At 36.2% G+C, this 14,380-nt stretch overlaps 1 protein-coding gene across 4 annotated transcripts in view; it reads left to right on the plus strand.

The window, feature by feature from the left end:
- The window catches only part of IQUB (IQ motif and ubiquitin domain containing), a 94,737-nt gene that overhangs the window by 41,689 nt on the left and 38,668 nt on the right, over positions 1 to 14,380 (plus strand). For all 4 annotated transcript variants that reach the window (XM_033192238.1, XM_033192239.1, XM_033192236.1 and 1 more), the window contains one exon: positions 1,416 to 1,626. In XM_033192238.1, coding sequence (XP_033048129.1) covers positions 1,416 to 1,626 — 211 coding nt within the window. The remainder of the gene's footprint in view (positions 1 to 1,415; positions 1,627 to 14,380) is intronic.

A 14,380-nucleotide genomic window follows, 5' to 3' on the forward strand; every position in this document is an offset into this window, starting at 1 on the left:
AGGGCTCATGAATATATAGAATCCTGTGCTGCCCCAGGAGTTTCTGATCAATAGCTCTGGGATGGGGCCTGAAAATTTGCATTTCTAATAATTTTCTAGATGCTGCTGATGTGTTTGAGATTCTTAATGTCCAATGTGCCAATAGCATATTGATTCACCCAGTCTGACCCCATGATTTTAGGGGACATGTAAAGCTTGATTATGGGAGAAAGCTAGTTTTCCAGATGGGGGCTTTTTTTTTTTTTTTTTTTTTTCATCCTGGGTATCACCTTCTGGGACACTCACCACTCTTGCCTAGGGACGAATATCTCTGTTGCTCCTTGCCTAACTATTTTACAGGAACCTCTCCTTTTTGCATTTTTTAAACAGTCACCTGGTTAGTGGCCATTCTGCTCAGACTATCCATCAGTGTTGGGCTTAGAGCAGTCCTAGAGCCCCTTCTGTATTTTCTGACTTGCTTCTCCAGTGCATGATTAGGTTACAGACTTTCTTCAATTCATTCTACCAGCCTCTTTTGTTGAAGGGATTCTTCAGAGTTTCTCTTCTTTTGGGGGACCCCTTCAGTTTGATCCAGTATCTTTGTTGATACCTGCTTTACATAGTTTTTCTATAATTATTAGGCATTAGGATGAGAGTAAGGGATGCATCAGCATAAGCTCTATCATCAGTCTTCATCTGACCTCTTCACATTTTATTTTTATTTATGAGTTTAATAAAATTATAAACTCTCAGAAAAAAATGATAAACTCTCTCAGCTGTATCATAGACTTTTTGAGGGTTTAGTACTATGGTGTACTTCCAAACATATTCATGTTTGATACAATTTAATAAATATTTATTTGCGTCAGTCTCCATTTTATCTAACCTGCCTTTGATGGTTTCAACACATACCTACCTGATGTGCATTTAGGAAATACAGTTTTGTTATAAACATGAGCCTAAGCTAGTGGCATTTAAGATAAGATGGAGATAATTAATATTTATAACAATAATAGTATTGAGGACTCATGATGTATCAGGCTTGGGTTAAGCACTTTATATGTATACTCTTATTATCACTGTTTTACACATGAGGGTACTAAAGCATAGAGATGGCAAGTAACTTATCCAAAATCAAACAACTAGTGAGTAGCAGAAGGAAGATTCAAACTAAGTTTTACTCCAGAGTCTATTCTGTTAAGGATTGTACAAACATCCTTCTGTGAAAGTGTGTTTGCGAGAATTCAAAGTCAAATACCAGTGACATGCATTATACATGTTTTTTATGTTAGTGTTTGTGAAAATATCTATTTAGTCTAGGGCTAAAACTAGACTCAGTATTTTCTTATGGAATTGTAATTGAAATAATCATCATTGCCTTTAATGTCTGATCAAAAAGTTGATGATAGACACTTTCTATTTCCTTTTAACTATAGGTGATAGTGATACAGACTTACTACAGGCAATGGCATGCTAAAATCTTCGTAGAGAATTTAAGAAGACAGAAAAGCTTAAGGTTGGAATGGGAAACACAGCAAGAACTAAGGAAGATAAGAGAAAAAGAAGAATGGATAAAATTGGACTATCACCGGAGGCATAATCCTAAAACAAATGAAGATTTTGAATTTCTTTATAATGCATTAGAATGTAAGTTTGACAAGGCTTTGCAAAAAATATTTTTAAATTTTTCATTAATAGGAAAAATAGATTTACTGCAGACAAAAGGAAGGTTATTATTTTAGGGAGATGTCTTGGAGATTTGCACTAGAGAATTTTGAAAGATGAATACCACTTTATATTTGGAATAAGAATTAAGGCTGAAATGAAATTAGAAATGCTTTTATATTAACAATTAAAATGTACATACTGCTTTGTGAATTATGCAGTTTTAGTATATTATTTCATTTGGTCCTCATTCATGTGAGATAAAGAGAGAAAGTACTGTGTAATCTGGTTTTCTTGTGGTTTGGGAATTTGTGAACTCAAAGTTGAGTTGTTCTTTAATCCCTCAATCCAGTATCCTGTCTGATTTTGCTCTTTAGAGAAGGGGCTTGGCAATATTTTTTAAATTCCCCCTTATTAATAATACTATATAAATGTATATTCTCTACACCTTGACTTTTATACCTTATTTCTTCTACAGTGTATGTGCTAGTCATGGATAAATTAAAAGTTTCAGTTATTTGAACAAGCCAGGCACTCTTTACTCAGGCAGTAGATACACCATTCCTCTTCTTGGAGGTGTTTCTCCATTGCCCACCTTTGGATCTCAGGTTAAATGTCACCTCCTTAAAGGTTTTTGTGAATGACAACATAAGTTGGATATTGTTTTGTCGTTTTATGGTCTTCATTGCACCTGAAACTTTTCATTTATATCACCACAGTTGGTAATACTACGTCTTTTTTTCAGTCTCAGTTATTTCTTTAGTAATAATACATCTTTTGTTTAACATTTATTTATGCCATGAGGGAATAATTCATTTATTTTTTGATGAGCTGTCTTTTACTGTTCTTAGCTTGTATGCCCAACAAGTGTTTGTAAAATGAATTAATGAATGAATAAAAGGAAGAAACCCAGGGTTGTACTAATGCAACTATCTCTAGCTTCTGCTTTGCCAGCAGTACCTGGTAAGGTGGAAATAACTGAAGCAGAAGAGTTATGTAATACACCAGATATCTGAGAGTGGAGAAATTAGACCCTTATGAAGACATAGAAAAATTTAAAACCTAGAAGTAGCCTCAATTGACTTTTGTAGTTGAATGGGATATTTTAGTCCAAGGAAATAAGTTTTTGACTTCTCTCTGATTATTTATAACACTAAGCAAATTTTCTTCCATTCATTTGTTTCATTACATACTATTTTTTTTTTGTAGATGTTGTATGTTCTGTTCCTCAAGTTGCAGTTTCCTTTCTAATTGGATACATTTTTAAGCATCAGATATTGAGTCTGTTTTTATAGCTATAATATTCTATTTACCAAAAATAATATAATTAAACATTAGGGCTAATAAACAATATTAATAAATTCATTTTCCTGGTAACATAAAAATTGAGTGGCTTTAGGAATATTTACAGCTTATGGTAAACATTTACAACTACTATGGTAGTTTTTGAGGTAACTGTTAAGCCTGCTCCCTAGAATTGTGTGTCTGTTTTCCCTTTTATCCTAATCATCATCCTCTGAAAATACTGCTTATTTTACTTCAAACTTCACTTCTACTTCCATTTTTTCTATCAGAAGATAACAAAGATTATCAAGTGTCAATAGTTCAATAGAGAACATCATTAGCCAGGTATCTATGAAAGGTCTTATTGACAAGTTTAACACTAACATTCTATTAGAGCAGAACTCTATTAAAATAATATTCTAAATTCATATGTGACTAAAGAATACCATTGTTGGCCGGGCGCGGTGGCTCAAGCCTGTAATCCCAGCACTTTGGGAGGCCGAGACGGGCGGATCACGAGGTCAGGAGATCGAGACCATCCTGGTTAACACGGTGAAACCCCGTCTCTACTAAAAATACAAAAAAAACTAGCTGGGTGAGGTGGCGGGCGCCTGTAGTCCCAGCTACTCGGGAGGCTGAGGCAGGAGAATGGTGTAAACCCGGGAGGTGGAGCTTGCAGTGAGCTGAGATCTGGCCACTGCACTCCAGTCCGGGCGACAGAGCGAGACTCCGCCTCAAAAAAAAAAAAAAAAAAAAAAAAAGAATACCATTGTTATTTTTGTGTGGTTAACAACTGTGCAAAATAATAGAAAATATGTTGAATGAGCTTCTGCCTTTTCTACTTATTAGTGGTGTTAGTTAGGACAAGCTACTCACCTCTCCCAAACCTCAATTTCTTCATCTACAAAAGGAAATTAATAATTTTTGGCATGTCTACTTCAGAGGGCTTAATAGAGTAAAAAGGATAAAATATTACATTTATGAAAATATTTTAAAAAGTTCAAGGACCTATACATATGTGAGCTATTGTTGTATGGCAAATGATTTTATACAGAATTTTCATACTAAAGTAAAACAGATATATTTTATATAAGTCCACATATGATTTATATATTGGAAGAAAATGAAATACATGAAATGAAAATGAAATACATTCTTATATAAAACAGACGTCTTTCGGGTTTTTCTAGTCCTAAAATTCTAAATTAAAAGCCTTGGAATAATAATTTTTAAGTTCTGTTAAAAAATCTGTGGTTCACAAACTCAATAATTTATATTGCTCTTCTGTAATTTCATTTCATATTCATAACTCCATTCCTTGGAACTGCTGCCCTCTTGTGGCTCATAGTGATAATTGTATACTTTGAACTGTAATTCATAATATGAAACTTAACTTTTTCTCAAGGTAACCTGTTTTTCAGTAATGAAAGCAAAATGATATCAATTTAAGAAAATAAACTTAGCTGTATAAGGTAATATGTCAAAGATGAGGCTATCTCCAGGCAATAATATTTGATTTTTATGTCTTTTTATAGCAATATGTTGAGGGTGATCTCTTTTATCGTTCTGAATTGTCACTAGGGCCATTACTTGGAAAAAAAGGTGCTAAGTATCCCATATTCTAAATAGAATAATTGGGGTTGTTTTGTCTATTTAAAAATTTTATATAGGTACAGTTATGCAGAATAGAATTTTTTGTGTTTGTTTTTCAAAATTCAGTATTATGTCATAAGACCAATCCTTTTATTGTGAGTAGTTGCCCTTTGTTTATTCTCGTTTCTGGATAGTGTGCCATTGCGTGGATGAGCCATAAATTATGTATCCATTTTACTGTGGATTTGGTCCTTCCCACCCCATCCCCCACAACTAGTTTTTGGCAAATATAAGTAGTAAACTTTGGTGAATATATATATATATTCACCAAATATATATATATATATATTCACCAAAAGATGTTTGTAGTAGTACTACTTGTGTGTATGTACACACATACACACACACACACACACACACACACATTTCTCTCAGGGTGTAAACCTAGCAGTGGAATTGCTGGTTCATAGGATATACATAATTCAGCTTTAGCAAATCCCACCAGATAGTTTTTTAGAAGTTGTATCATTTTAAACTCCCATGGAAGAGTATGAGAGTTTTAATTGCTCTGTCGTCCACTCCAACATTGGACGCTTCTGTCTTTTTCATTGTAGCCTTTCTGGAGGGTGCTATCAAGCTGCCTTATTTTTGACTGAGGCTCCAATAGGTGAGATATCAAGATACCAGAGTCAATGAGAGTCAATCTCTCTCTCCCTCATAAATAATTTACAAAGGAAGTAAAATAGGACCTATTTATTGGTTCATGGGTCACTTAACAAAATAAAAGGTATAAGAAGGGCTAGGAGAAATTTAAAGAGGTTAGTAAGGTAGGTTTTTTTTTTGGAGAGAGCCATTGCTCTCCATTTGGGGAGAGCCATTGCTAGTGAGAGGAGCTTCAAGGGAGTACTCTTGGTGAGCTTTGAAATATTCACTGTGTTTGGGGAACAACGAGGATTGTTGCCTGAACCTTGACCAGGATGGTAGACTGGGGTCTGACTCCAAACAAGGAAACCCAGAGAACTAGAGGAGGGCTTTCAGGCTTCTTTGATATTGGAGAGTGCTGCTGCATTATTTATAGCACTCCCAGGATTTTTAAAACAGAGATGTATCTTTGTTTTCTATCAAAAGACGACTATACAGTAGAGAAAACGAGAGAGTGAGCATGCAACAGGGTAATTTGAGGTGCTCTTGGTCCTGTTTAATAGGGCCAGCTATAGAAATGAAAGGATCTTGTCAGAAAGAAGCTTGAAGTGAACAGCTAGATTATCCCTAAGTGGCTACTTGGAGTGCAAATACATCTGTCTTGGGCCAGGGGAGTTGCGGTTCAGCTCAAGAGCCTCAGGGTGGTGAGTTTGAATCATCTGACAGGCCTGGAGAGTGGGGGTTTATCCAGCCAAGTAAGAACTGCCCCTTCCCATTCACTCATCTTCCAAAGGAGTACAGGGGAGAAACAGCAGCTAGTGGTGAGGAAAGGAAGTGAGAGGCATGGGTGTGTTCAGAGGATCTACTCTTTTCCCACAGTCTTCAGGCAGGTTTCCATTCTTTCAGGCTTTGGCATGTCCTTTCATTCTTTTAACAGTGTCTTTCTTAGAGCAAAAGGTTTTAATTTCAATAAGTCCTATTAGTTTCTTCTCATGTGAATCATGCTTTTGGTGTTATATCTAAAAACTCATCACCAAACTTAAGGTCACACAGCTTTTCTCCTATGTGTTCTGGAAGTTTTATATTATATTTTGAATTTAGGTATATTATCCAGTTTGAAATAAACTTTGTATGAGATGTGAGATATGTGTTGATGAATTTTTAAACTTTTTGCTTTTGAACATCCAGTTTTCCTTTAGCATTTTTGAAAACACTGTCATTTCTCCATTGTATTGCCTTTGCATCTTTGTTAAGATCATAGTCTATTCAGGCTACTATAACAAAATGCCATAGACATAAATAACAGAAATTTATTCTTTAGAGTTCTCAAGTACAGAAACTCCAAGGTCAGGGCACCAGCCGACTCCGTGTCTGGGGGTGGTTTGTTTCCTGGTTCGTAGATGGTGCCTTCTCACTGTGATCTCACATAGCCGAAGGGATGAAGAGCTTTCTTGGGTCTATCTAATAAGGGCAATAATCCCATTCATGAGGGTACCACCGTCATTATCTGATCACATCCCCAAAGGCCCCACATCCTGTTATTGTCTTATCTTTATATACTGTCAAACTTGATTTGCCAAAATTTTGTTTTAGAATTTTTGCATCTACATTCCTAAGGGATATTGGTCTGTGACTTTTTTTCCTTGTTATGTTACTCTGTGGTTTTAGTATTTGGATAATGCAAATCTCTTCTGTGCTCTTCAATTTTCTAAAACAGTTTGTGTAAAATTAGTAGGATTTCTTCATAAAATGTTAGGAGTTCAACAGTGACACCAACTAGGTCTGGAATTTTCTTTGTGGGAAGGTTTAAACTATAAATTCAATTTCTTTAATAAATATAGGGGTATTCATGTGACTTATTTATCGTTGAGTAAGCTTTGATAGTTACTGTCTTTAAAGGAATTGGTAATTTTATCTGAGTTGTTGAATTTATTGGCATAAAAATGTTAATAATGTTCCATGTTATCCTTTTAATACCTATCGGATCTATAGTGATGTTACCTCAATACCTGGTAATTTTGTGTCTCTTCCTTTTTTTCCTGATCAGTCTGCCTAGGAATTTATCAGTTTTATTACTCTTCCTCTGATTTTTCCCAGTTCTTTTTCTCTGTTCCATTTTGTTAATTTCTATTGTTATTTATTTCCTTCATTATGCTTACCTTTGGTTCAGTTTACTCCTCTTCCAGTCCTGTGGTGGAAGCTGAGGTCATTTGATTTGAGAACTTTCTTCTTTCCTAATTATAGGTGTTTGGTGCTGTAAATTTTCCCTTAAGTACTGCTTCAGCTGCATCCTCACATTTTGATACGTTGAGTTGACATTTTCTTTCAGTTCAAAATACTTTCTGATTATCCTTTTGATTATTTCTTGACCCATGGAATATTTAGAAGTAGGTTATTTAATTGCTACATACTTGGGGATTTTTCAGGTATCTTTCTGTTACTGATTTCTAATTTTATTATAATGAGAGAATGTAATTTTGTATAATTTGAGTTTTGTTTTTTGGTTTTTTTTTTTCCTTCTGAGACGGTGTTTTGCCTTTGTTGCCCAGGCTGGAGTGCAATGGCATGATCTTGGCTCACCACAACCTCTGACTCCCAGGTTCAGTGATTCTCCTGCCTCAGCCCCCTGAGTAGCTGGGATTACAAGCACACGCCACCACACTGGGCTAATATTGTATTTTCAGTAGAGATGGGGTTTCTCCATGTTGGTAAGGCTGGTCGTAAACTCCCGATCTCAGGTGATCTGCCCACTTCTGCCTTCCAAAGTGGCACACCTGGGATTACAGACGTGAGCCACTGTGCCCCACCAATTTGAGTTCTTTTAAATTTATTGAGACTTATTTTAACAACTAGAATACAAATGACATTGGAGAATATTCTGTGTGCATGTAGGAAGAATTTACTTTCTATTGTGTTTGGGTGTAGTAATCAATAAATGGCAATTAGATCAAGTTGGTTGATAATGTTGTTTAGATTTTCTATGTTTTTACAAATTTCCCATTTATTTATTGAAGCTAAAACTATGTAAACCTCTATGGATGGAAGAGAAGCCTACTATCTATGGGGAGGAATCCACAAGCATCCTGCTCGTGGAAGTGCAAGGACAGAATTTATTCTGCAAATTCAAAACCAGGGTTGCTGCATGTGAGAGGCTCAGTAAACAAGGAGAACTATAAATGTGGCACATAAGTCTTTTTAGGAATAGTTCAGAAAATCCAAAAAAAATGTGGAATGAACTGAAACTTATGATACATGCCAGTGACTAAAGTGACTTTGGGAATATTTGTTCAGAATAATGAGCAGTGGGCTGCAGTTTCAACCTGTTTTGCTTTCATGTCTATGCAGAGCATAGCACAAACATGGCTTAAGTGAGTTTGGGTTCCCAGTCCAGATGTATATTCCAAGGTAGCAGAGTAATGATCAAAACTGTTCTCAGTAAACTTTAGTCATGAAGAATGGGCGAAGTGTCCAGAAGACATGATCTGTCAGAGAAGACTTATGGTTGATTATTACAAACATTACAGCTTTTTATAAATCCCTCCTCCTTTTGACAGGTACATGACTGACATTTGAGGATTATTTATACCAAATTTCCCCAAGTTTACCTTGCTGAAATGTTTGTTGCATCCTATGCATTTTGACATGTAGCGTTTTTTTATTAATATTGTTATGCTTTTTACTTTTCTTTGATTAAATTGTTATTTTTGATGATATTTCTTCAATTAACAAGCAGTTGGAATATTTCTATTTAAACTCTTGTTATTCTAGTTTAATTGTTCTATGGCAAAAATGTAGTTTGTAACATTTCTGATTTCTACTACACTATGACATATCTATATAAATGGTTTATTGAACTTGGAAAATGAGGTTACATTTTCACCTTTTGGTGTTCAGATCTTGAGGTATGACAATTTAATTTTTAAAAATCATTGTTCAAATATCTTATGCTTTTAATTTTTTTACTTGGCTCTGTCATAGATTAATGCATTTGTATTTTATCTATTTTTTAATTATATAAAATATACTCCCCAACATTGTGTTGATAATTGATAGAATTTTTTAAAAACATACTTGGTGGTATATGATTTCCTGTATAAACATTCATGACAGTCAGATGTTTTATCATAAAATCACCTACCTAAAAGACCTGAATTTTGAGGTTCTCCCCCCAGTTTTATGTTTTAATATTGCTACTTCTGCTTTCTTTTTTGTTCATATCTGCTAACTTTTCTTTCTTTTTTTCATACTTTAAGTTCTAGGGTACATGTGCACAACGTACAGGTTTGTTACATATGTGTACATGTGCCATGTTGGTGTGCTGCACCCATTAACTAGTCATTTACATTAGGTATATCTCCTAATGCTATCCCTCCCTTCTCCCCCCTCCCCACAATAGGACCCGGTGTGTGATGTTCCCCTTCCCGAGTCCAAGTGATCTCATTGTTCAGTTCTCACCTATGAGTGAGAACAGAGGTGTTTGGTTTTCTGTTCTTGCGATAGTTTGCTGAGAATGATGGTTTCTCAGCTGCATCCATGTCCCTACAAAGGACACGAACTCATCCTTTTTTATGGCTGCATAGTATTCCATGGTGTATATGTGCCACATTTTCTTAATCCAGTCTGTCACTGATGGACGTTTGGGTTGATTCCAAATCTTTGCTATTGTGAATAGTGCCACAATAAACATACGTGTGCGTGTGTCTTTATAGCAGCATGACTTATAATCCTTTGGATATATACCCAGTAATGGGATGGCTGGGTCATACGGTATTTCTAGTTCTAGATCCTTGAGGAATCACCACACTGTCTTCCACAATGGTTGAACTAGTTTACAGTCCCACCAACAGTGTAAAAGTGTTCCTATTTCTCCATATCCTCTCCAGAACCTGTTGTTTCCTGATTTTTTAATGATTTGCCATTCTAACTGGTGTGAGATGGTATCTCATTGTGGTTTTGATTTGCATTTCTCTGATGGTGAGTGATGATGAGCATTTTTTCATGTGTCTGTTGGCTATATGAATGTCTTCTTTTGAGAAGTATCTGTTCCTGTCCGTTGCCCACTTTTTGATGGGGTTGTTTGTTTTTTTCTTGTAAATTTGATTGAGTTCTTTGTAAGTTCTGGATATTAGCCCTTCGTCAGATGAGTAGATTGCAAAAATGTTCTCCCATTCTGTAGGTTGCCTGTTCACTTTGATGGTAGTTTCTTTTGCTGTGCAGAAGCTCTTTAGTATAATTAGATCCCATTTGTCAATTTTGGCTTTTGTTGCCATTGCTTTTGGTGTTTTAGACATGAAGTCCTTGCCCATGCCTATGTCCTGAATGGTATTACCTAGGTTTTCTTCTAAGGATTTTATGGTTTTAGGTCTAACATTTAAGTCTCTAATCCATCTTGAATTAATTTTCATATAAGGAGTAAGGAAAGGATCCAGTTTCAGCTTTCTACTTATGGCTAGCCAATTTTCCCAGCACCATTTATTAAATAGGGAATCCTTTCCCCATTTCTTGTTTTTGTCAGGTTTGTCAAAGATCAGATGGCTGTAGATGTGTTGTTATTTCTGAGTGCTCTGTTCTGTTCCATTGGTCTATATCTCTGTTTTGGTATCAGTACCATGCTGTTTTGGTTACTGTAGCCTTGTAGTATAGTTTGAAGTCAGGTAGCGTGATGCCTCCAGCTTTGTTCTTTTGGCTTAGGATTGTCTTGGCAATGCGGGGTTTTTTTTGGTTCCATGTGAACTTTAAAGCAGTTTTTTCCAATACTGTGAAGAAAGTCATTGGTAGCTTAATGGAGATGGCATTGGATCTATAAATTACCTTGGGCAGTATGGCCATTTTCACAATATTGATTCTTCCTATCCATGAGCATGGTATGTTCTTCCATTTGTTTGTGTCCTCTTTGATTTCACTGAGCAGTGGTTTGTAGTTCTCCTTGAAGAGGTCCTTTACATCCCTTGTAAGTTGGATTCCTAGGTATTTTATTCTCTTTGAAGCTATAGTGAATGGGAGTTCATGCATGATTTGGCTCTCTGTTTGTCTGTTACTGGTATATAAGAATGCTTGTGAGTTTTGCACATTGATTTTGTATGCTGAGACTTTGCTGAAGTTGCTTATCAGCTTAAGGAGATTTTGGACTGAGACAATGGGGTTTTCTAAATATACAATCATGTCATCTGCAAACAGGGACAATTTGGCTTCTTCTTTTCCTAACTGAATACCCTTGATTTCTTTCTCTTGCCTGATTTCCCTAGCCAGAACTTCCACCACTATGTTGAATAGGAGTGGTGAGAGAGGGCATCCCTGTCTTGTGCCAGTTTTCAAAGGGAATGCTTCCAGTTTTTGCCCATTCAGTATAATATTGACTGTGGATATGTCATAAATAGCTCTTATTATTTTGAGATACTTTCCATCAATACCGAATTTATTGAGAGTTTTTAGCATGAAGGGCTGTTGAATTTTGTCAAAGGCCTTTTCTGCATCTATTGAGATGATCATGTGGTTTTTGTCTTTAGTTCTGTTTATATGCTGGATTACATTTATTGATTTGCGTATGTTGAACCAGCCTTGCATCCCAGGGATGAAGCCCACTTGATCATGGTGGATAAGCTTTTTGATGTGCTGCTGGATTCGATTTGCCAGTATTTTATTGAGGATTTTTGTCTCGATGTTCATCAGGGATATTGGTCTAAAATTCTCTTTTTTTGTTGTGTCTCTGCCAGGCTTTGGTATCAGGATGATGTTGGCCTCATAAAATGAGTTAGGGAGGATTCCCTCTTTTTCTATTGATTGGAATAGTTTCAGAAGGAATGGTACCAACTTCTCCTTGTACCTCTGGTAGAATTCAGCTGCGAATCCGTCTGGTCCTGGACTATTTTTGGTTGGTAGGCTATTAATTATGGCCTCAATTTCAGAGCCTGCTGTTGGTCTATTCAGGGATTCAACTTCTTCCTGGTTTAGTCTTGGGAGAGTGTAAGTGTCCAGGAAATTATCCATTTCTTCTAGGTTTTCTAGTTTGTTTGCATACAGGTGTTTATAGTATTCTCTGATGGTAGTTTATATATCTGTGGGGTCGATGGTGATATCTCCTTTATCATTTTTTATTGCATCTATTTGATTCTTCTCTCTTTTCTTCTTTATTAGTCTTGCTAGTGGTCTATCAATTTTGCTGATCTTTTCAAAAACCAGCCCCTGGATTCATTGATTTTTTGGAGGGTTTTTTGTGTCTCTATTTCCTTCAGTTCCGCTTTGATCTTAGTTATTTCTTGCTTTCTGCTAGCTTTTGAATGTGTTTGCTCTTGCTTCTCTAGTTCTTTTAATTGTGATGTTAGGGTGTCAGTTTTAGATCTTTCCTACTTTTTCTTGTGGGCATTTAGTGCTATAAATTTCCCTCTACACACTGCTTTAAATGTGTCCCAGAGATTTTGGTATGATGTATCTTTGTTCTCATTGGTTTCAAAGAACATCTTTATTTCTGCCTTCATCTCGTTATGTACCCAGTAGTCATTCAGGAGCAGGTTGTTCAGTTTCCATGTAGTTGAGCGGTTTTGATTGAGTTTCTTAGTCCTGAGTTCTAGTTTGACTGCACTGTGTTCTGAGAGACAGTTTGTTATAATTTCTGTTCTTTGACATTTGCTGAGGAGTGCTTTACTTCCAACTATGTGGTCAATTTTGGAATAAGTGCTATGTGGTGCTGAGAAGAATGTATATTCTGTTGATTTGGGGTGGGGAGTTCTGTAGATGTCTATTAGGTTCACTTGGTGCAGAGTTGAATTCAATTCCTGGATATCCTTGTTAACTTTCTGTCTCATTGATCTCTCTAATGTTAACAGTGGGGTGTTAAAATCTCCCATTGTTATTGTATGGGAGTCTAAGTCTCTTTGTAAGTCTCTAAGGACTTGCTTTATGAATCTGGATGCTCCTGTATTGGGTACATATATATATTTAGGATAGTTAGCTCTTCCTGTTGAATTGATCCCTTTACCATTATGTAATGGCCTTCTTTGTCTCGTTTGATCTTTGATGGTTTAAAGTCTGTTTTATCAGAGACTAGGATTGCAACCCCTGCTTTTTTTTGTTTTCCATTTGCCTGGTAGATCTTCCTCCATCCCTTTATTTTGAGCCTATATGTATCTCTTCATGTGAGATGGGTCTCCTGAATACAGCAAACTGATGGGTCTTGACTCTTTATCCAATTTGCCAGTCTGTGTCTTTTAATTGAACCATTTAGTCCATTTACATTTAAGGTTTATATTGTTATGTGTGAACTTGATCCTGTCATTATGATATTAGCTGGTTATTTTGCTTGTTAGTTGATGCAGTTTCTTCCTAGCATCAATGATCTTTACATTTTGGCATGTTTTTGCAATGGCTGGTACCTGTTGTTCCTTTCCATGTTTTTTGCTTCCTTCAGTATCTCTTGTAGGGGAGGCCTGGTGGTGACAAAATCTCTAAGCATTTGCTTGTCTGTAAAGGGTTTTATTTCTCCTTCACTTGTGAAACTTAGTTTGGCTCTATATGAAATTCTGGGTTGAAAATTCTTTTCTTTAAGAATGTTGAATATTGGTCTCCACTCTCTTCTGGCTTGGAGAGTTTCTGCCGAGAGATCTGCTGTTAGTCTGGTGGGCTTTTCTTTGTGCATAACCCGACCTTTGTCTCTGGCTGCCCTTAACATTTTTTCCTTCATTTCAACTTTGGTGAATCTGACCATTGTGTGTCTTGGAGTTGCTCTTCTCGAGGAGTATCTTTGTGGCGTTCTCTGTATTTCCTGAATTTGAATGTTGGCCTGCCTTACTAGGTTGGGGAAGTTCTCCTGGATGATATCCTGAAGAGTGTTTTCCAACTTGTTTCCATTTTCCCCCTCACTTTCAGGCACCCCAATCAGACGTAGATTTGGTCTTTTCACATAATCCTATATTTCTTGGAGGCTTTGTTCATTTCTTTTTATTCTTTTTTCTCTGCACTTCTCTTCTCGCTTCATTTCATTCATTTGATCTTCAATCGCTGATACTCTTTCTTCCAGTTGATCGAGTCGGTTACTGAAGCTTGTGCATTTGTCACGTAGTTCTCGTGTTATGGTTTTCATCTCTATCAGTTCTTTTAAGGACTTCTCTACATTGGTTATTCTAGTTAGCCATTTGTCGAATCTTTTTTCAAGGTTTTTAGTTTCCTTGCACTGGTTACATAGTTCCTCCTTTAGCTCTGAGAAGTTTGATCAACTGAAGCC

Source organism: Trachypithecus francoisi, unplaced genomic scaffold (genome assembly GCF_009764315.1).
Source record: "Trachypithecus francoisi isolate TF-2019V2 unplaced genomic scaffold, Tfra_2.0 Lachesis_group4, whole genome shotgun sequence".
Classification (NCBI taxonomy): domain Eukaryota; kingdom Metazoa; phylum Chordata; class Mammalia; order Primates; family Cercopithecidae; genus Trachypithecus; species Trachypithecus francoisi.